This window comes from Phasianus colchicus, chromosome 16 (genome assembly GCF_987193195.1).
Source record: "Phasianus colchicus chromosome 16, bPhaCol1.hap1.1, whole genome shotgun sequence".
NCBI classification, from domain to species: Eukaryota; Metazoa; Chordata; class Aves; order Galliformes; family Phasianidae; genus Phasianus; species Phasianus colchicus.
This window is the reverse complement of record NC_143451.1, coordinates 6,416,946-6,438,519: the sequence shown is the minus strand read 5'-3', so window position 1 is coordinate 6,438,519 and position 21,574 is coordinate 6,416,946. Positions and strand designations below refer to the sequence as shown.

At 44.2% G+C, this 21,574-nt stretch overlaps 4 protein-coding genes across 9 annotated transcripts in view; 2 read left to right on the top strand and 2 right to left on the bottom strand.

Annotated features, from left to right (window-relative positions):
- CARHSP1 (calcium regulated heat stable protein 1) overlaps positions 1-1,919 on the top strand; it is a 29,069-nt gene extending 27,150 nt beyond the window's left edge. For all 4 annotated transcript variants that reach the window (XM_090151613.1, XM_031606918.2, XM_090151611.1 and 1 more), the window contains exon 4: positions 546-1,919. In XM_090151613.1, coding sequence (XP_090007739.1) covers positions 546-708 — 163 coding nt within the window. In that variant the 3' untranslated portion in view covers positions 709-1,919. The remainder of the gene's footprint in view (positions 1-545) is intronic.
- A 1,204-nt stretch (positions 1,920-3,123) lies between these two features.
- PMM2 (phosphomannomutase 2) lies at positions 3,124-9,753 on the bottom strand. The gene is made up of 8 exons (XM_031606983.2): positions 9,653-9,753; positions 9,364-9,475; positions 9,006-9,082; positions 7,875-7,966; positions 7,083-7,182; positions 6,496-6,571; positions 5,137-5,252; positions 3,124-4,546 (listed from the first exon to the last, which is right to left on the bottom strand). The coding sequence occupies exons 1-8, from the start codon at positions 9,719-9,721 to the stop codon at positions 4,442-4,444; spliced, it is 747 nt and encodes a 248-aa protein (XP_031462843.1). The 5' UTR covers positions 9,722-9,753; the 3' UTR covers positions 3,124-4,441.
- TMEM186 (transmembrane protein 186) lies at positions 9,734-13,210 on the top strand. Its single transcript, XM_031606984.2, has 2 exons — positions 9,734-9,824; positions 10,177-13,210. The coding sequence occupies exons 1-2, from the start codon at positions 9,816-9,818 to the stop codon at positions 10,894-10,896; spliced, it is 729 nt and encodes a 242-aa protein (XP_031462844.2). The 5' UTR covers positions 9,734-9,815; the 3' UTR covers positions 10,897-13,210.
- Positions 13,211-13,297: 87 nt separating this feature from the next.
- ABAT (4-aminobutyrate aminotransferase) overlaps positions 13,298-21,574 on the bottom strand; it is a 40,827-nt gene continuing 32,550 nt past the window's right edge. For all 3 annotated transcript variants that reach the window (XM_031606982.2, XM_090151606.1, XM_090151605.1), the window contains exons 10-16: positions 21,509-21,572; positions 20,720-20,868; positions 19,064-19,201; positions 18,203-18,370; positions 17,388-17,534; positions 16,621-16,732; positions 13,298-15,461 (exon numbers count right to left, since the gene is read on the bottom strand). In XM_031606982.2, coding sequence (XP_031462842.1) covers positions 15,340-15,461; positions 16,621-16,732; positions 17,388-17,534; positions 18,203-18,370; positions 19,064-19,201; positions 20,720-20,868; positions 21,509-21,572 — 900 coding nt within the window. In that variant the 3' untranslated portion in view covers positions 13,298-15,339. The remainder of the gene's footprint in view (positions 15,462-16,620; positions 16,733-17,387; positions 17,535-18,202; positions 18,371-19,063; positions 19,202-20,719; positions 20,869-21,508; positions 21,573-21,574) is intronic.

The following is a 21,574-nucleotide window of genomic DNA, read 5'->3' as shown; positions in this document are numbered from 1 at the left end:
CTCCACTTTTTTCCCCATAGCAAGTGATTTTAAAGCTCCTGACACTGTATATTACTTGAAGGGTTTTTTTTTTTTCCTAAATATTTTAAATACCACGGACAAACTGAATGTTATGGTGGAGTCACTTAAAGATAAATCAGTGAATATAGCTGCACAATCCAAGAAGTTCCAAAACGAAGTAGCAAGCAGTGTCAGCCCTGCCATCTAGTGCACCGGCGGGGAAGAGGCTTTAGGAACGTGGGGGAAGGTGCAGGGATCGCAGCAGTGCTGTCCTATGTTGGGCTCAGCTGACTTCAAGTCATTTTAGAGGTTTAGATAAAGGTTTCTCTGTTCTAGGCTAGTGTTGTTTATAGTGATCTCATGGGATTTTGCTGTGAGACATTTCAAATCGACCTCAGCTTTGGCTACTGATGCGGTGGTGGGTTTTTTTTTTTGTTTTGAACAAAAGACCACCCCAAATTTCCTTCTACATATATTTGTTATGATAAAAAATTAGACTAAAGCAAGAATGTGATTTATGATGATCTGAAACTTCCTTTCCACAGCATCGAGGGCGAGTACGTTCCTGTGTCAGGGGACGAGGTCACCTACAAGGTGTGCACCATCCCTCCAAAGAACGAGAAGCTTCAGGCCGTGGAGGTGGTCATTACCCACCTGGCCCCAGGCACCAAGCACGAGACCTGGTCGGGACATGTCATCAGCTCCTGAAGTTGCCCAGGGGATGCTGTCTGCGTGGGTCACTGCTCAGCGCCTGCCATCAGGGAACCTGACCTAAGAATAGTCTGCGAATGGTGCGGGAGGAAATATTGCATTGTCAATAAAAGCAGAAGTAGGCCAAAATTACCATTTTTTACAGTAGGCCTGATTTAACAAAGGAGAAAAAAAAGGCAATCCAGATGCTAATGAAATGAAAAAAATCATGTCTCTATTAATGTGTTTACAAAAATGTATTTTAAAGAGATGTAGTTTGTGTGCTTTGAGGGGTTGGATTTTTTTTTCCCTTTATTTTATTTTATCCAGTCCCTCAGGGGACTCGGGGAGCCTTGAAGGAGAGCCCTTGCAGCACAGCCAGCTATAGCAGATGCACAGGTGCAAGGCCCCATGGGTGCACGGTCACTGTGGTCCCTTGAGCTGTGCTTCTGCAGGTGTTGGAGTGCACTTATTGCTGGTAGCAGTGCCTCACTGCCTTGACATGAGAGTGAGCAAGCTGCTTCGTGCTGCAATTTGTTTTCCTTGTGGAAGAAAGATCACAAACTGCTGCACAGTGGAAAATCTCCATCTGGTGGTTATGCTCTGATGGCCTTCAGGTGCAGCATTTGCAAACATGTCTGCGTATGTGTGGAATATTGTGTGTTTTTTCTTAAAAAAAAAAAAAAAAAAAAAAGCCTGGATTGTTCATGAATTTACTTTGGTGCCTTGATGGTTGATTAGCAACAGATTTTATAGGCCAGTATTACTTTAAAAAAAAAAAAAAATTAAAAGTTGCTTCAAGGTAAGTGCTAGAAAGCTGTAGAGTAGCTTCAAAGCTTCTGGCTGTGTCTGAATTGAGACTACCTTCTTGACTGCATATAGCTGATAAATGTCTGCTGTGGTGTTTCACTGGCAGGCAGGCGAAATAACTTCTGAAAAGCAAGTTAGGTGCTGTTGAGCTCACTGTATGCTGGAGTACTGTGAGAGTTACTTAGTAGACTTGCCTCTGGGTGGAGTAGATTCTGCAGCTGTGTTTTTTAGAAGACTTTCTTGATAGGATGTGCTCTGGCCACCCTTGCCCCAGCTCTCTTCTCTGCCTGCGAGGTTGCATATAGCTGAAGTAATGTGACTATGCTGCTCCCGTTTGCCTTCCATTTTTTCCTCTTTTCTTTCCTAACAGTGGATTTTTATTGACTTTGCACATAAAAAAGAATAAAAATAGAAAAAGATTGCACGATACTCTCCTGTTAGCTCCGTGACGCGCTGTAACTTCAGTTGCCTGTTTGCAGTTTTTCCAAGAGGCACTCGCTGTCATGAAATGTCTCAGGACTCTCACAGCAGAGATCTGTTCCAAGGTCTGACCTGGGGGGAGCTCAGCTGTATGAAGGTCAGTAAGTGCTGTGATGGCTTGTTTTACTTTAAGCTGTATTACACTATAGTGTGCTGTAATGACCAGCCTGCAGCAGCTTTTTGTTTTTAACCATGACTGAGTAATGGCAGGTTTAACACTATCTAGCTTGTGGAGTATTGCATATTGCTTTCTTTACAATAAATGCAGCTGTTATAATGCTGTAATATGTCTTCAGTCTGATCTCTATGTAATCTGTGTTGAAGTTCTTTAAACAGAGGAGACTGCAGGTATCTGCATATGCATGCTGTTAAGATGATATGCGCTATCAGAAGTAGTAGAAAGTAATTTACCATGTTTTCTAGTGGTATGATCAATTAGTGTACAAGATTTTATATTTCTATAAAGACATTATTTTCATTATGTAGTATTCAGTACTAGCTGTTCATGTTAACCTACACTGGGGGGAACAGGGAGGACAGCCTGGCTGTACCAGCCGACTGGGAGACCAAGGCATTGCAGAAAGGGCTCCCAAGATAGAGCACTCAGCATTCAAAACTCCTGCAGGAAAGCTTCAGCCAGGCTTCAGGGGCTCTTTCTCTCAGTTTGCTTCTCGTCTGGTGGCATGAGAGGCAGATGATGACCTATTGGCAGTGGTTGCTAGTGCAACAAACCTGGTTTTGGTCCTTCGCAGGGTGTTTTGCATAGGTTTTTGCAAACAGGAAACAACTGTGAAGTAATGCAATAAGTAGCTGCATCATGTTTGTGTACATACAAAGCAGCAGCTATTAGGCTGTGGTTCTCTTTAGAGACATTTCTCGTAATACTAATGCGTCTGGTCCAGCATCTGCTTTCATTAAAATGGTTGAGGCTGAATTACATTATGGAAGTGTGCATATGAGAAGTGGATTAGGCTAGAACTTTTCGATGAGAGCATCAGAGCACCCACCACCTCTTTTGCAAGCCCTCTGAACTTAATGTTTTTCTTTTTTTTCTTTTTAAGCTGTTAGCAATCATGCAAACCTGAAATGGGAAGCATTAAATTAAGTGACTTCGATGTGCATACAGGAAACACACAACAGAGCTGCTTAAAATAATTTATTTGCCAAAATGACAGACTGTTAGAATTTTTCTTGTCTTTTTCCAAACTAAACCATTCCCAGAAGAGATTAATTTCCAAATGCCAGGTAGGAGTAGTAGTATTAAGTTACTCTGATTGCCATGCTTCAATGTGAATTTTAGTAGAAACCTGTATCATTTATTGTAGCACTAAAAAAATCTCACCTACCATATTCTTACCAGGAATAGTGTAATAAGTGACAAAATCGTATTTTGTTGCTGCACTCAAGTTATTTTAATATTGGGTTTCTATTTTTTTCCACTGTAGATTTAAAATAGTCTGCAAAAAGCAGGGGTCCATCAACTGTACACTGCATTGGCAGTGCAGGCTGTGGTGAGGAGGAAACCAGCATCAGGTGGCCCAGCCCTCCCAATGCTGACAGGCCCCACACCTGCTGACTGTGCACTAAAACATGAGCAAACTCAGGGACTTCAGGCTCAGTTCTGCCTTCCCACCCCCAGGAAAAAAAATATAAATAGTACAACATATCTTTTACTCTGGTGTCTTAAAATTCATGTCTTCACAGCACAAGGTTATTTACATATGTTTTTAAAAAGCCTTCAAAGTGTTTATTTTAAATAGCAGCTTCAAAGCCAAAACAAGGCATAAATGCCTTGCAGGCCAACTTTAAGGCCATAAATCAACAACAGGCAGATTAATGGGGGGGATGAGGAGGGAGTGCAGTGTAATTAATTAGCAAATAAGTTTTACTAGTTAGTTTAAAGAGAGGGAAAGAAAGAAAAAACAAGATGAAAAACTAAGTTCATTTTTCCCTGCACAGATTTACAAAACATACTGTCAGGTGTATCTGAAACAATGCATCAATGTAACTATCACCCCTTTATTTTCCAGTAGCTCCTGTGACTTCAAGCCACAGACACATGAGGAATCAAGTTCTGCAGGTTAACCTGGCCAGAAATGTCTAGTTTTCTAAGTGAAATTAATTACTGTTCCCAAAGTAATGCTCCACAGGGAAACACAGAGACACAATGAAGTCATGTGGGCTGATGACTTTAAAAAAACAAGCAAACAAATAAAAAGAACAAAACCACAACTAACCAAAACGTACTTCTGCTAATAGAAACCGTGAAAGGATGGTCCTAAATGAGCTCTGCTCAATTAACCAGTCACCAAGGTTCTCTTGAGTTAAAACCCTTCCCTTTACACCTGCAAAGCACTGAGTATTTATCACCAGTTACAAAAACAATACAGAATGAAGATGATTTGAATTATTAAGCTGTCTTATAACCATTTGGTAAATGTGAAGTCTAAAAGAAGGTCTTTTAATTAAAAAACAGCTCTTCACAGATTCTTCTTGTATCCTGCGGGGACGTAACGCTGTGGCCTTCAGTTCTGGAGTCTGTGAAAATTTCATAATCGTTCCCACCCTGAAAAAAGAAAAGGTAAAAAGCAGAAGAGGATTTATTTAACTTTATTTAACTTAATGGACAGTTGTAGTCTTGGGGTGGAGAAAGAGCTTGTATAGAAAATCCTGAAAAGAATATCCATTTTGCTCCAACTTACAATGTTGCTAACAAATGATCACGAGGACACTATTAAAACTGCCTATTGTCAAGCTGAAATGCAGGCTTGTTACTAAGGTAGGTGGGTTATTGCTGCAATACTGTGATCCTGAGCATGCAGTGGGCCACCTACATTTGGAACTGGTTACTGGTCAGAGGATAGTGATGAAAGGATTATAATTCCTGAAAGTAGCCAGCACTCAGCAGTCGCCTGGCATCTTTCTTGTAAATGTCAAAGCAAGTAGCATAACTGAACAGAATTTGCAGGCAAGATCTATTTGAAGTTTCAGACACCCTATTTATATTAATGTTAATTTCTGAGTGATAGTAACTCATTTATACATATGTCTATCCTAAATTCAATTCTTGCCAGGCATAAGCAGTTGACAGGAACCTACAGTACTTGCAGTTTAAAATAGCAGCCCTGAAACACGTACACAAAACAATATACTCACTGGCATAGTCTTATCTCCAAAGAAATAAATAGTCTTGTACCCATCTTCTGCAATGATTCCTAAGCAGTACCTCTTGTCCCAGCCATCTGGGAACACATCAAAGCTTATCTGGCCTCCTAAGAGAGATATGAACCAGGAAAGCTATGTTATATAATAAGAACATATTTGTGACAAGTGAGGAAGAACAAAACGGAGTATGGCTTTTAGTAGAGGAAATGCTGTCAGACCCTGGATCTACTTCTTAACAGCACAGAAAATATTCCATAGGCTATGAGTTGTTGTGATTGAGCAGAAATGCTAAGTCATGGCCTGAACCAGTGATTGAGCACCTGGTAGGAAGGCAGGGCCAACCCAGAGGAGCTCAGGTGCAGAGTATGTACTGAGTAATGGAAGGTCTGGAGCCAGTATCCATCCCTTCCCAGACCTCATTTAAGAGCTGGCAGTGGAGGTGAGGGTATCTCACTGGAGATCCCTGCGTACCTCAGGCCTTTTGAAGGTAAGAAGCTGCTTTCCTTTGTTTCTGTGCCCATGGCTGTTGTATTTGAGCAAGTCCTCACCTGGGACCTTGCTACTGTGCTATCTTTGCTCTGCTTTCCACCTTGTTACAGTCATTTTCTGACTTTACCCATTGAACAAATGTGAAAATCTTACAAGTTCCCAAATGCCACTGAATCTCAATTTGACTGTTTGACTCAACTGAATTCATCCTCAGTGTGGATGATGTTGCTTCGTATGGACATTCTTGTCTTGATGTGAATAAGTCTTTCAGAACAGAAAGAGGACTAAGCCAGCTTTTGTAATGCACCCTAATGGGACAGCTGTTTTTACCAACAGTATTGAGATTAGATCTGCACTTTTTTTTAATGTCAAAGAGTAGGATAAACTGTCTCAGTTCCAAATTTGTGGACTTTACCAATACACAGGTGCATTTCCGAGTTGAAGGAGGTGCCAGAATTGTATTGACAGCAAGCTGCAGCAGTCTTTCATTTGTGCTTTAATGTTTTAGCACAGAGCAATAATGGCACCCATATGCTTTTTTAACTGAGAAATAATAAAAGGCAAGAATTACTGTGATATAGTAGTGGGGAAAGGATGTGGAAAATTAAGTCCACCTTATTATCATCACTTCTTTGATTAAAAAAAAAAAAAGTCAGAAAACTTAAAAACGAGCAGAATCAGTCACAGGTAGCATTAAAATATACTGAACTGATGACAAGAAATGAAGCTGCCTTTGGTAAAATGTACCAAATGAAAGCCAAATCGGAGGGGGGAGGGAAGAGGTTGATATGCATGCAATGAGAGGATACAATCTGATTTAAATGAAATGGTGTTTCAAATGAAATTATTTCAAATTGATACCTATAGAAAATGTGAGGCCTTTTCCTGCAAATTCTCTTCGTAAATCAGCTACAAATTTTTCTCTTATATGCTCCTTCTGTTTAAAAACAAAACAAAACAACAACAAACAAAACATAAGAGATCAGCTACACGCTGTGTTAATTCAGCAATAAAAATATAACTAAAAAACCCAAAATATCCAAAGCTCTGAGTACCAGGACTGCTTTTAAAAGGCTTGAAAGAGTTGGAAAGGAGTAGTTGAGCAGGATGGATATACTAAAGAGCACTCCAGAAAAGGATCATTTTCTATATGACAGGTTTCTGTAGGAATATTTACATACAGGTAGGAGGACATCCAGTACTCTGGACTGGGGTTGAAAGAAACATGAGCCAAGCCTGCCCCTTACCCAAGTAATCGTTAACTATTACACAAAAAACCCTAACTACTGTATCTATTTCCTGATGTCTGAAGAAAGAAATTAGTTAAACTAATCAGCATCATACTTTTCCAGTATTTCATTTTAGAAGATTTTTTTTTTTTTTAAAGCAATTTCTGGCTGTAGCTACTTCTGCCAGAACTTGGATATTTTTCAAGAGCTGTAACTCACCTTATCAAGTTCATAGAACTCAATTCGTTCTTCTTGGCTACAGCTTCTTCCAATGGGGGACACGTTTAACATCCCATTTCGGAATTCAATAAAAGTCCCCCTGAAAGAGAATTAACAACGCAGAAAACAATGTTAAAAATACTGAATACAACAATGAGGCTTTCTTTAATTCTAAAGACAATGGGAATGAGATGTATCCTTCAGCATCCCCTTGTATCTAAAAAATGGGTAGAAAGAAGTAGTGCTGACACCAAGGTGTCTTCTGGACTTTTATGTTTGTGTATGATGTGGTTTTAAAAGCATGACTGGAGCATCCTGTCAGTGTGACTGTCAGGCCCTAGCAGCTGTTCTGCCTGCTTCTGGGTGGACTTTGAGATCTTGTGAACCTTGGCACTGTTTCTGGTTGGTCTGACATATGGTATGGTACAGACTAGGAGGTGCACTCCCACACACCACAGAACTCATCTTAATACATGTTTCACTTGTCTGGAAAGCATTATGCTACTGAATTCCAAACATATCAAGGAAATAGTCCTACTTCTAAACTGAGCTTCCTTCCCTCGAATGACAGTGATTATTTCAAGTCCTGCAAAGTTGTTTTTCAACCTTTTAAATCGTCGTCACCTGCTCCAGCTGGCAGCTTGTGTTTGCAAGCATGGATTGATCTGTTTCCTGTATGCACTGCTCCTAAAACACAAGGCTTTTTTTTTTTTTTTTTTTTTGAGGTGTCTGCTTTGCACATTTATGCTCAACACTCCTCGATGGTGCCTTGAGATGCATCTATGCACATACCTTTTTTTCGGCAGTTTAATCTTTGCAATGTAACTCAGGCAGTAGTTGATAAGATCTTGAAGCACATCCTCACCCAGGTGACCCTGAATGTTCTAAACAAAATAAATACCCATTTAACCAAATGTCCAGAACTGGAGAACATCAAAACAGTTTACATGGAGAAGACAGCTGCTGGATAATCAGTTGTTACTACCACAGAGCAATGGCCTTTCACTAAGCAACTCTCCATTAATGCACAGGTGATACTAACTAAAGGCTCTCACTTTTTTTTCTAAACCATGAAATCAAACTCTCATTTAAGATGCTCCCTTTTAAGTATTTGAGCTAAAAGCAAACCACAAAAGACAGGAGACTGAAAACAAAAGTTGCATTAATATCTGTTGTAGCCATACATGAAGATAAAGAGATTGTTACTGAATGAATTGGGAAGCAATGCTCAAGTTAGCAGCTGCAGCCAGGATCTTGAAAACTGTCATGTCTGTTAGTCATGTTGAAAGAAGGAGGGTGACTGGAGCATCTAGAACCAGCTGTTCATGGTCAGGTAGAATGCTGATCATAGAATCATAGAATCACTAAGGTTGGAAAAGACCCACAGGATCATCCAGTCCAACTATTCACCCATCACCAATGGTTCTTGCTAAACCATGTCCTTCAATACAATATCCAAATGTGCCTTGAACACCTTCAGGGTTGGTGACTCCACCACCTCTCTGGGCAGCCCATTCCAGCACCCGATCACCCTTTCAGAGAACCAGTATTTCCTAATGTCCAGCCTGAACCTTCCCTGATCTTCTGCCTTGCAAGGCACATGAGAATGTATGCTCTGAATCAATATCGAAAGCAGCTACAGGAGTCACAAGGAACAGTTCTAGACCTGAAGACCCATCAGCCATGCAAAGCCAGCTCTACGGGTGCTGCAGGAGCGTGGCCACAGGCTCTGGGCAGCCTGGGCTGATGGCTGGTGACCCTGCACACAGCAGGACGAGATGATCGCTGTGGTCCTTTTCAACCCAGGCCTGGCTATGATTCTATGGAAATGTGACCTTAATGAGAAGGGTGATTGCAGAGGACTGTGCAGCTCCAACAAAGCAGTGTTAGAAGATGCTGTTTCCCTGGCAGTCTCAGCCTTACCTGCTTGCTGAAGAACTTCCCATCTTTGTATGCCACGAGGCCGTTCTCTGGAAACACGTAGTCAAACTTTTCAACCACTGCAACCAAACAGAAAGACATCAATAGCAGAAACTTCCCGTGTGTTTAAACGTGCGGTTCCCTTCAGCGTTACGTAGGTTGAAACACAGAGACACAAAACACGTGAGATCCCAACGGGAGGGCCTCAGCAGCACAAGCATCAAACAGGACCGCGATCTGCGCGTTCCTCCGTGAAACCAGCGCAGCCCCGGCCGCACCTTCCAGCCCTGCACAGCCCGGCACGGTCCGCGTCTCCGGAGCAGCGCCGTGCCCGCGGGACAACGCGCAGCCCCGCCCTTACCGTCATCGCCGAGCTGCTCCTTGATCTTCTCGAAATCGGAACCCCCGACAACGCCCACCTTCACCTTCTGACGCAACCTCTGCAAGAACTCCGCCATTTCCGCCGTGATTTTCTACGGTTCAAAATGAGACAGACGGCGCACAGGAGTCAGCCTTCCCCGGAGTTGCAGGGGCGCGCCTGCAACAGGCGCACAGCCCCGTGCCCAGCCCCGCGCACAGGCGCTGCCCCCCTCGGCCCAGCACAGCCCGGCCGCAGCGCGCAGCCCTGAGCGCCCCCCGCCCCCACTCGCCTGCCGGGGCGCCGTGAGGGTCCCGTCCACGTCGAAGAGGCACAGCGCGGCGCGCTGCGGCGGCGCCATAGCGGCTGGGAGCGGCGGGACCGCGCGGTGCCCGCCGGGAAGGGGGCGGTGTTATCCCGGCGGCGGCGTGGCTGCGCTCCTGGACGGCTGCGCCATGGCGATGGTGAGCGGGGCGGTTGCCGTGCTCGGGGCTCGGCCCGGGGGGCGGCTCGGGGTCCTCGTTTGGGCCGCGGCGGTCGCCTCAGCGGGGAAGGGAGGAGGGCAGTGTTGGGAACGCCGCGTGTCTCGGAGCGCCGGGGCCGAGAGAGGAGGCGGCGCCCGGCGGGTGGTTGGCTCCCTGCGCCGGATCCTCGCGGCTGTAGGGCGCTGCTGAGAGGCGCCCCGAGGGCTCCATCCGCGCCCGCCCCGCCGAGCTGCCCCACGCTCCGTGCCGTGTAAGCGCCGTGCAGCGGTGCTCTTTTCCTTCCCCCAACAAAAGATGGAGGCCGGCGCCATCAGCTTCGCTGTGCCCGCAGGTCCGGCTGTGCCGTGTCCGGAGCGGCGGCACGGCGCCGTCCCCGGGGAGATTCCTGCGCTGGGAGCCCTGGAGGACGGCGTGGAAGAAGGAGGCTGCCGGCCCGCCCTGCTCGCTCGGGACGTCTGTGCGTTTGCGGTCTCACGGCGCTCCCCCTGGCCGAGGGACGCAATTTGTGCCGGCTCGGCTCCTGCGCCGTTGGGCTCCCGCTGCCGCGGCCCCGCAGAAGGCTGGAGATGGGAAAAGCGAAGGGTTCGACGTGGTGTACAGGTTCCCGGGCATCAAGTACTGCCGCGTGCTGTCCAGGCTGAAGCTGCTGCAGACCGCGACCACGCTGCTGGTGCTGCCGCCCGTCTGCTACCTGCACCTGCAGCAGCAGCTGCCCCAGGCCGTGCTGCTCTACACAGCCGGCATCGCGCTCTTTGCTGGAGTGATGCTGTACGGGATGAGCTATTTCTTCAGACGAATTATCGGCTTGATCTACTTAAGTGAAAGTGGAAGAACTGTCAGAGTGGCCCACTTGACGTTCTGGGGGAGGCGCAACGACATTTGCTGTCCCCTGGAGACGGTGATGACTTTGGATGAGGTTGGGGATGCCAGGGGAGAGCTGCTTCTGCAGTTCAGGCGTTATGACAGCACAGAGATCTTATATTTCACAATTAAATACGGCCAGATTGTGGACAGACAGAAGTTTATGCAAATATTTGGAGAGCTGCAGTGATGTGGCACAGATTGCTGGTGATGTTGCTTGTTGCACTGTTCCTTGTGTGGATTCTTGATGGCATGTAATTAGTTTATCCAACTGACATACTTCTGTCTTTTTCCCATGTGACCATATGTGTGCTCAGTGTAGAAACAGTAACCAGCAATCCACTGGGTAAGTAAGTGTTGTTGCAGCAGGGTTACGGGGTGAGCAGTGAGCAGGAGAGCTTCTTTTGGATGCAGTCAGTGTGTGCAGTGCTGCAGCCACGGCTGGTGCCACGCAGGACACAGCCACACAGACAGTGAGGTGCTGCTGCTGCCCTGCACTGTTTCAGCTTGCATTGGAGGTTAAGGGTAAATGTGACAATCTTTCAAAGTGAATGCAGTGACTGTCAGAGCATCCTCATTTCAAATTCACTGTAGTAAGGTTTAGGTTAGCTGGGAAACTTGTTGAAATTAAACTGGTCCCATACAGTCATATGATAAATAATACTAGATATCAGAGCGATACTAGCCCATGTATTAATGAGCAGTAAGTAATTAATAGTTATAATGCTGAAAAGGCTTCCTGACAATCATAAAAATCAGTGTTAAGGAAACACTCCTTGGACCAACTCTCCTGAGTACACAGGGCTGGTGGCTGTGTGGGTGCAAACAGAACTTGGCACGCAGGGCTGTGTGCTGCTGCACAGCTGATGTCTGGGTGGGTGAAGGCTGGGACAGCCCTACAGGTGCCTTCAGTGCTAATTCATTTCCCATTGAAATAAAGGAAAAACACAACATTCCTCATTTGTGGTGCTATGAATTACAGGGAGCCCTTTCTCAGTTCAGATTTTAATCATTATGTTGAAATTTGTAACTACTTGTCCTACTCTGCATATATGTTGGGGGGAGGAGGGGTTGTTTTTAGGTTGTATATATGAAAGACATTTAATCACTGCTGTAACAGTTGAGTTGCAAAAACAGTAAATATTGCCAAAAAATTATCTGAGACTGAAGTCACCAACCTTTTATTTACCCCACCATAGATTACTGTGTAGCTGTGGTCCAGCTGCTCTGTACTGCCTGATCTGTGCGCTGATTTGGGCTTGTTTTAACATCTACAGAACCCTTGCCAAATAGCCACCCACTGCCCCAACCTAAAACAAAGAGAGAAAAGGTAAGACAACTGCAAGCTGTGTTGAATTACAGCTGAGAAGTGTAACAGGTGTAGCTTGTGTTCTGTTGAACTGGTGGAGCTGATCACGACACCACCTGTGTGAGTGGAGCTCATCACCTCACCTGTGTCTGTAAAGGGCAGAGGCTGTGTTCTGCTGTGTTACTGTGATTCCTCCTTTGCCAAAGCCAAAATCTCAGCAGAAATAAGGATCAGGATTTAAATCTGGGAAAGAATGTAACTTGATCACTTACTTAAGATTTTTTTTAATTGCCAAAAGCAAATTAAGTCTTTACACTGCTTTTCTAGCTGTTACTTCATTTGATGTGAGGTTTGGCTTCTGTCATCCTATGCCCAGCAGGAGCAGGGGAGCATCTGTCAGAGCTTGGGTCTGGTGAGGCCATGCTTTGAGTTCAGCTTTGGGCCCCAAACAAGAAGAAAGACATGGAGGCCCTGCAGCATGTCCAGAGAAGGGCAGCAGGGCTGTGAGATGTCTGCAGCACAAGCCAGCCTTCAGAGAAGTAGATGAGAGAACTTGGATTGTTGAGCATAGAGGAAAGGAAGCCTGGGGACTTTATTGCTCTCTGCAGTTACCTCAAAGGAGGCTTTAGCAAGGCAGGGCTCAGTCTGTTCTCCCAGGTAATAATGACAGGATAAGGAAATAGCCTCAAGTTTAAGCTGGCTATTACAAAAAGTCTCCTTGCAGAGAGGGTTATGAAGCATTGGAGTAGGCAGCCCAGTGCACAGCTGAGGTACTGAGAAGACGTGTAGATGCAGCGCTTAGGGATGTGGTTTAGTGGCAGTGCTAGGTTAACAGCTGGGTTTGATGACTTTTGAGATCTTTTCCAACCTGAATGACAGCACATCAACTAACCTTCACCAGCAGTGACATCTGGAGTGTGCTTTTCAGTTTATTCCTCAGGCCTATTGAAATCCATCTCAGTGGATCAGCAGATTGAGTAAGTAAAATTGCTGTTAGAACGCAAAGGCTAACCCTGATCTACTGTTTATTCACATTGAATGTCTCCTAATTGGTGTCTTCATCTGAATTGTGGCTCATAGTGAGTTGTGTAGCAATATCAAAGGGAAAATAAAAGTCTTCCTTGGCTTAAATACTATGGCAGCAGAAAACCAGTTGACAGAGGTGGCCTGTATGCATACAGTATGATTTGTGGAGGCATCTCTTCACAGGAATATATTTAATATGCACTAATGATTCAGTTAGGCATGTGCTAAGTGTAAAATAAAGAGCCTTGGGGAAGTTCAATTATAAATATTTTATTTAAGAATACTGATTACACGAGATGTCATTTTGTTACGAATTTGTGTACAGTTACTAATTACACCATGAAGTGTACTTAAGTATTGGTTTAAACATTTATTTGGCACTGTCCACAGTATGCTGTAAACAATATTAACTTCATATGCTTCAGCTGCAGTGCTTTCTATGTATTCTCTAACATGATCTCATCGGCATGTTGTACACAATTATACAGTTACTGAGTGTCAGTAAAAATTATAAAAACATCTAGAGTATTCATCATAAAAGTGAAGATGTGGTAAGACTTCAAATTACTGGACCTTTGCTTCTGTAAAAGTACAAGACTTGCTAGGACACTAAAACTACTGCACTGATATGTCAAACTACCTAGTTCCCAGAATGCAGTCAAATGCAGTTCTCAGTTTGACTTTCCTCTTGGTGATAAAACTCTTATGAGGACAGTGATGACAGTGAGGCTTTGTTGAACACCAGTCCACCAGACCCTTCTCCAGATTTCAACAACCTGTTCAAAAACCTGCTCAGGTTCTGACCAGCTGGTACCAGAATTCTGGGTTCTGCAGAGAGGTTCATAGAAATCCCATTATTTTTAAGCTAACAGAAGTGAGTTTTCTTGAGTTGTCCAATACCAGAACTCAATAAATAAAATGGGAAAACCACGATTAAAATGTAGCAAGGTAAGAAACCTTTCACAGTTTGGTAGCTCTTTTAAGCATGTATAAATCCTTTAACTGCTCTGTCTTTACTGTAGAATTAAAGACTTGCTAATAGGGCGACTGCAGTGTCAAATGTGGTCCCTCTTTTTTGGTGCATAACATAAAAGAAGTTCAACTCAGTAGGAAAACACCTGGTGCCTGCTAGCCAAGAAAACAAACTGAAGAAGGTACCAGAACTAATTCAAGTCAGCCTGAAACAAACAGCAAAGAGTTCACAGTAAAGAGATGTCCAGAACAACTACAACACAACAAAGTGTTGACATTTTTTGATTCTGTGGCTTTCCAGAAGACCTCTGTAAACTATTAGGACAGAAATACGTTGCATTACAATGTGCAGTTGGGACTACTCACTGCTACTGTGAGTTTACACAGTAGTGGCTCTCATGTCACCCAGTGGCTGAGATCAAGCAGTTCTGCTGTAGTTTTACAAGATAGTCAAGTAGTAACATAGAACTTGTAATAGCTATAATTAATGGCTGTTACGGTGCGTTTTGGGCAAATGGGAAAATAATCCTATAAGATCACTGACAGAGGTGGAAATGATGTGCTTTGCACGATTCTCTAAGCTTTGTCAAATCAGAAACATTTCAGTATACATTTTTCTGTACAGGTCTGATTGTAAGAGAAGGCAAAAGTTTAGACCTCCAGGGCAAGGACAGAGTGCTTCAGTTGTGCTCTGCCCTGCACACGTGGCTGTGCATTACACCTCTGAAGCCGCACCTGTAGGCTAATGGCTGAGTAGAGCAGTGCTGTGATGCACGTGGTATGGCAGACCAGTGTTTAGGGGAATAAAGCTGGCAATTATTCTGTAAAATACTGTACTTGGCAGTGGTGGAAAGCAAAGCTTTCCTTGAAATGCCTTTTATTCTGTCTGCCATCAGAGAATGGCTCTTTCTGCATGGCAGGCATTTGTATGTGCATTTAAGTGTTAGGCCATACTTGTTGCTGCTTCTGGACACAAGTAAAACTGCTGGGATTATCGGTGAAGATGGACTGTGCCAGGTCCTATTTAGACAAATCAAGCAGTCAGGGCCATAGGTGTAGGGAGGGCTCTGCAGTTTGCACGGCCCAAAGATGGAGGGCCACAGCCTCTACAGGCGCAGCGCAGGGGCGCTGCAGGTACCTGCTGGTGAGCAGTACCAGTGCTCTGCCTGTGCTGTTTTGCATGGAGCAGCTTGCCTTGGGCAGGATTACAGACAGAACACAAACCTCAGTTTATGACTTTACACTTATCTCGTAAGTGGAGAAGACATGAATTAATGCAAACTACTTTCATAATCAGTTAGTTGTTCCATGTGAGAGAACTGCTTTTTACTTGAAGTTTGCCAAGATGTCACTGAAAATGTTCAGGAAGAGATGTGCGTGGTGGTCCTTGAAGATCAGCGTTGGACGAAAACGGATCGATCTGTCACCACAGCCTCCCAGCACAACACCTGCAAGGAGAACAGCTCCTTCAGTCATCACTGCCCAACATCCAGTCACTGCAGGTCGTACCTCACTGAGGAGGGTCAGTAAAAGCTTCCCCCCAATCACTACAGCCACAAAGCACATCACCAGTACCGCAGAGGCCTCGGGCTTCACAGCAACTCAGAAGAAACTCAGAGGCCATTCTGTGAAACACTTGAGATGCTGGAAAAGCTCCCTGCAGCACAGCGCTCAAAGCCACCGCTGGAAAGCTGCAGTACTCCATGGGTTAGGTGCCTCCATCTCAGAACTAACAGGCTTCTTTACACTTTTGTTTTTAAACAATTTTATTTTTAATGACAAAAATGTTAAATATCTCAGTGCTGGCTGTGCTCCACTACTTAAAGTACATGGTATATATTTTTTAAAGGGTTGTGGACCATGCAAACCTGTACTACTGAGCTGAGCTTTCCTTGCCTCTAAGCACAGCCTTGGTGCACCATAAAAGAAATGCCTTACCTTTTCTCCATGCTGGCTTTCAAAAACAAAACATACCAATGTCTTAACAGTGGCTAGATGTACTGTATGTGCTTCATTCAAGATATGTGAGCAACAGGAAAAACAGCTGCAAACCGAGGGCCCAAAGACAGGCTTCAGATCATTAGGAGGTTCCCCTCCTAAAACCTGGGCTGGCCTACAGCTGGGTGAAGTTCTGTACTAACAGAGGCATGTAGTTGTACATCCATGCCTGCTTTAGGCAATTCAATGTATATTTTGTTCTGAGGTATTCCATAGAATTCCTAGTTCTCCCTGCATTTTCCTGTATGACAGTTATGTTAACAATTTTCCTGATGTGTTTCTAGAAGTAAGCCATGCCAGATCCACCTCTGCTCACAGCTGAGGAACATTAAAGTGGGGTTATAAAAACAGTGCTCTGCATAGGTCTCTCTATGTAGCATCAGACCTAAAGAGGCAGTAATTGTGCATGTATGTGCAACTGGCTGGTTCAGATAAACGTTTAAGGAGATACATCTACTCCCAGAGAAGCCTCCATAGAGTTTGTTTGTAAGTCACTTTTGTCTTTGGATATTTTAGTATGCATGCACCAGATAAAAGAAAAAATTCAAAGCATTACACATATCCTGCTGTTTGTCATTTGAGACTTAATCCACACACAAAGTTTCTTACCTTTGTTTCTCGCTATTGTAATTAACTTGTTTCTAGTTGCATCATTTGGAGTGTCAAACGAACAGAACGTTCCTCTTCCTCTCACTCTGCTGATAAGATGGGGGTAGCGAGCCTGCAGAGAGAGGTAAGGATGTATGCACTGCAGCTGCTGTCACTGAGGGCACCTGCTGGCAGGCTCTGCCAAGCATTCTGCAGCACAGAAAACCTGCTGCCTCCTGTTCTGGTGGACTGGAGCTTGCGAACAGCCTGGGTATCTCATAACCACCCCCTGATCAATGTCCCACAAACAGTGGAAGAGATGAAGTCCCACTCCCTTCAAAATTCCTTCCACACGATGTCATATGGTGTGGAATATCCCCTCATTGTGTTCCCTCCCAGCTCTTCCAGCCCTTTGCTGAGAATGGTGTCAGCTCCGTACAATACTGCTTAGCAGCAACTGTAAATATTGGTGTCTTTTTAACATTGTATTTCTCCTAGAACCAAAAGCATAGCGTCACAGCTTCACATATTTTGGAGGTCACCCTTCATTTTGGATTAAGCTATATAAAAACTGCATTCTTAAGTCATTAAAGGAAAGTTTACTTGAGTTCAAAACAGGACATGTTTACTCAGGCTTACATTGAAGGCCCTGAACCACTAAGTTACCATCATAGTCTGCTGCCCAGCTGGAGTTCCTCAGTCCATGTATTTGAAACTGGATGAGGTCAGACCCTAACTGATCAGCAAATTCCTCCTTCTTACCTGTAGTAACCCTTAAGAACGCTTACCTGTAAATCCAGTAGGCCAGTCAGTAGTGCTTTTCCTGCATGGGCTGCGTTGTTTATAAGGTCTTCTCTTTTAATAACCCTAATGACTTCAGCAAGCAGAAGGTTTTTGGATGGATCTCCAAGCCAGGTGTTAAAAATCCGATAAGGCTTGGGAAAGAATGGAAAGAGAGTTGTGCAACAAGTTAACAGGCAAGTCACTATAATAAAGAAAGCAAACCAGCACATTGATCACGTATGGTATATGAAAAAGCATGCACTAATCTCAGTAAGTCCCCTAAGCTGCCTGCCTGGCATAAAGAAAGAGCTACTACTTTATGCCATGAATTTAGCATGTTTTACTTTGCTGCTCTGTCATGTCACAGGAACAAGGCTACAGATTATATTGAAATCAGTGTTGTCTGTATGGATTTGCTGTTCAAGCTTTACCTTCTCTTGTTAATTTAGTTTTTTTCATTTCATTTTCATTTAAAGTGGTATTACTACGAAGAACAAGTCTGGGTAACAGAGTTCATACTACTTGCATACAAGCTCTGAAAATGCCAATCCCTGCAGAAAAAGGTGTTGGTTTGTGGTGCCTTTTGTACCGAAGGGCAGTTCATTAGGCTGAACCCAGTTCTCCACTCTTCCCCATCAGTGATGTGAGTGACTGGCAGCAATCAGACTAACAGAGTGAAAGTAAAGATGTCTCCTGTAAGCAAGTGTCTCTGGGACAGCAGCTCCATCTAGCTGAACCTGCAGCTTGCCTCTTCCACAGACATGTCAGGTGCTCATAAAGGATCTTGCCAATTAGCACAAAGTTTCACTGGAAGTCTTACAGCATTTGGCCTGAACTCCTCTTTGTGGAAAAATCCTCCTGTCATCATCTTCTTACTAAACGTTACCACATCAGCTGGATCATCCAGGCCCCAGTGCTCGTGTGCCCAGAATTTTCCTGTGCAGCCACCTCCAGTCTGCACCTCATCCACCAAGAATGCACAGCCATGCTGCAGAGATTTAAGTGAAAAGCACAGAACAGGAGTCAGCATTTTCAAAATAAAAATACCTCCCTCGATGAATAGATGCATACAAGGCAATTACATTTTCTCCTTCCTCTGCCTTCACTGCTTTAAATCTCGTCTTCAACCCAAAACCAGTGCTGTGATATTTCCTAACCAGACTTTCAACTCACTGTGCATTGGATTTCACAATTATTCACCTATTCTCTTCTCTGTGAGCACACAAAAGCTTCTCCCATAGATGTCTGAGGGGAACAAAAAGCATGAAGTAGGTCTTACTGAAGGCCAGTGCTTCTAAATACATAACTGCCATGTTCCAGTTATGAAGGCATCTATCGTTGTCCTTGTTTTCTTGGAACATTTGTACTTATCCATGAATTTGATTTGTTTTTAACTTCAACAAGAGTAGAAACAGAAGTATGCCAGCCAAAAATTACCCAAACCACCTGTTCTAAAATTGTTTAAACCCCTCAACAATTGAGGAGTCCACCAACTGTGTGCCCAGTGTAAGAGACAACGCTGTGCTGACCACAGGAGTTGTTTGCATGGATACATGTATGTAACTAGCCCAGCTGCTAATGAAGAGGCTTGTGACATTCCAGGGAGAGGAAGGTCCCTGGAGACGCTAACAAATGATGCACATTTAGCTACCACTGTGTGAGCAGTGAAACACTTGATTACCTTTCTGGCAATATCTCGGAGCTTTCTAAAGAAGTCATCTGAGGCATGGTTGTCTCCACCCTCTGACTGTATTGGCTCTATAATGATTCCAGCCACAATCTTCTTCTTTTTCCTGTACTTGACAATCAGATCTTCCACCTGCAAATCAATTCATGTTACATTTTCTTCTCATAACCTTCTCATATTTCTTCCCAGAAAGATTAAAGCTCAGCACCAGCACTTCAACATTTCATAGCCTGGCTATAAAAGTGGCAGGAACCAGAAGAAATCTATAAGTGTCTAAGATTTAACTGCCTTCTTGTTCATAATTTTTGGTGAAGTTCAAACCACAATCTGAAACAAACTATAAGCAAGTTGTATAATTCTCCATAGTGTAAAAAGTACAGCAAATTGCAGCTGAAAGTATCGTTGAAACCACTATAGTTTGCTGTGCTGTTGCTGTCATTCCATCTCAGATTTAAAAAACATAGCACAGAACAAATCTCATCTGATGTATGAATGAAGGCAATCTTCTAAATTTGCATTTTTTATTCACTTCACATGCTTTTAACTTAATCTGATGAAGCACTGCAGAAATTCTGTTGCCGGTAAGGGGCTTACGAAGGAGTTTTAATTAACCTTGTAGAGCTGGTCATTAGGTGTCAGCTGTACTTGAATTATCCCTTCACAGCTTCCAGGGCCCACAGCCGATGTAGGCTGTATAAAGCAGTTCTTTCCCAAGAGTGCCAGTAAGCAACTTCAAAGACTTTCAAGAGAGCATTCAGCTTTCCTTTTTTTTTTTTTCCTTTTTTTTTCTTTTTAATAACGGCTGAAGTCTGTGGATTGATTTTTCACATCCCACTTCCCCCCTGAATAAGCTGTTGTCACAGGGCAGCAATTTGCTATGCTTTCAGTTTCCCCTGAAGTTCTTCAGGTTTAAATGAGCAGCCCCTTCAGCCCAGCTCTGCACAGCCATCCACGCAGCGCTGCTGTGTGCAGCACTCAGCCCACTCCTTGGCAGTCACTTCTAATCTATGTCCCACATCAAACCTGTTCCACAATGCACATCATGCTTTGCTCTCCACAGCAGTCTCTCAAAAAGAACGCCTTGCAAATGGCAGATCCTGGATGCCAGGAAGCCCAACAAGGAATCCCATCGTTTGGGTACATGGAGGCAGCTTGCCTCCCTGCAGCTCTGTTCGGCTCACCCTCCCTTCCTCCTGTACTAGGGAAGGCATGGAATGTGCCTGCTCCTTCCCTGCAGCTGTCAGAGGATCTTTTTTTTTTTTTTTTTTAATGTCTTTATGCACAAAGACTAACACATTAAAACTGAAAAAACTGAAATACTGGTACAGGTCTTCTGTGCAAAGAGTTATGCACACTGAGCTCTCTGTTAGCCCACATCTCTTTGCAAAATCTGGCAGACCAGTTCATCAGGACATAACGAGCTGCTTCTGCACCTGAACTTTCCCTTTGGTACAATGTAATGACAGCAGACTGGCTGCTCTTCTGCAGAGCAGGGCCAAACTGCTAACTGTAAACAACAGTGAATGCTGTTTTAATCACAAGCTGTTCCAATCCCCGAAAACATTCCTTTAGTGAAAAGCAACTAAACCTACTAACACCATTCATCATTTCCAAACAAAATTAACAGAAAGCTGCCAGCGAATTTCTTACCTCCTCTAAACAACGGGCTTCTTCCTGTTGATTCTCTTTCACAAAGTCTTCCAGAGGGTACTTTAGTCTTGGAAATGGAGCAATAGGCCAGTCCAGCGAGGGGATGTCCAGTTTGTGAATTGCTTTAGAGTGAGTTGTAGCTAAGCAACCTAAGCCCAAAATAACAAGAATTAGAGTGATATCTGACAAGGAACTGTACAGGAAAAAAGCAACAAGAGGTGAAAAATTGCCTGACGTCAGGACTTTCTGAATTGCTCCATGTTTTCCTTTCCTGAAATACTGAGTAATAGGATTTATTCAAGGCAGAGTGCTGTAGCCTCTAAGCATCCATTTCCATATGCACTGTTCCAGAAGGACAGGAGGACCTCTGTCACCGAACAGCAGTGCCGGGTAGATGGGTTCCACTCAGTGGAAGAAAATCAGCCGTGGAGCTCTGAGCCCTAAAGAGCGGCTAACGAGTTTGTGGCTGGGACTGAGCTGATATAAAATGTTAACCATGAGTGTCACCATTTTGTGTTGTGGCACTTTCACCCCAGGAGCTAGACTGCTAGTACATGTAGGAAACCCTGGATTCAAAAATAAGGGATCTTCATATTCAGAAGATTTGAGATTAAATCCCACTGTCACTCGAGGACAGTTTCAGTACTGGTGGGGCTTGTAAGGCCCATAGGCCTGCACCTGCTCTGCTGGCACTGCTTGTCTCAGAGCAGCCGCTCTGCAGTCTGCAGCAGGACAGCAGCTCATGCAGGGCTGGGGAGGAGGCACAGGACAAGGCAGGGCAGTTCTTACCGAAGGTCCTTCCGTGGAAGCCACCCATGAAGGAGAGCATGGCATAGTCGGGGCAGCCGGGGGGCT

Bases quoted from the DNA above. Each gene is read 5' to 3' on its own strand.
- PMM2 (XM_031606983.2), bottom strand. From the start codon at position 9,721: ATGGCGCCGCCGCAGCGCGCCGCGCTGTGCCTCTTCGACGTGGACGGG. The intron at 5,253-6,495 runs GTATCAATTTGA...TATCTCTCTTAG, and splicing joins AGGCCTCACATTTTCTATAG to GAGGCCAGATAAGCTTTGAT. The intron at 4,547-5,136 runs GTGAGTATATTG...TTCTTTTTTCAG, and splicing joins TTGGAGATAAGACTATGCCA to GGTGGGAACGATTATGAAAT.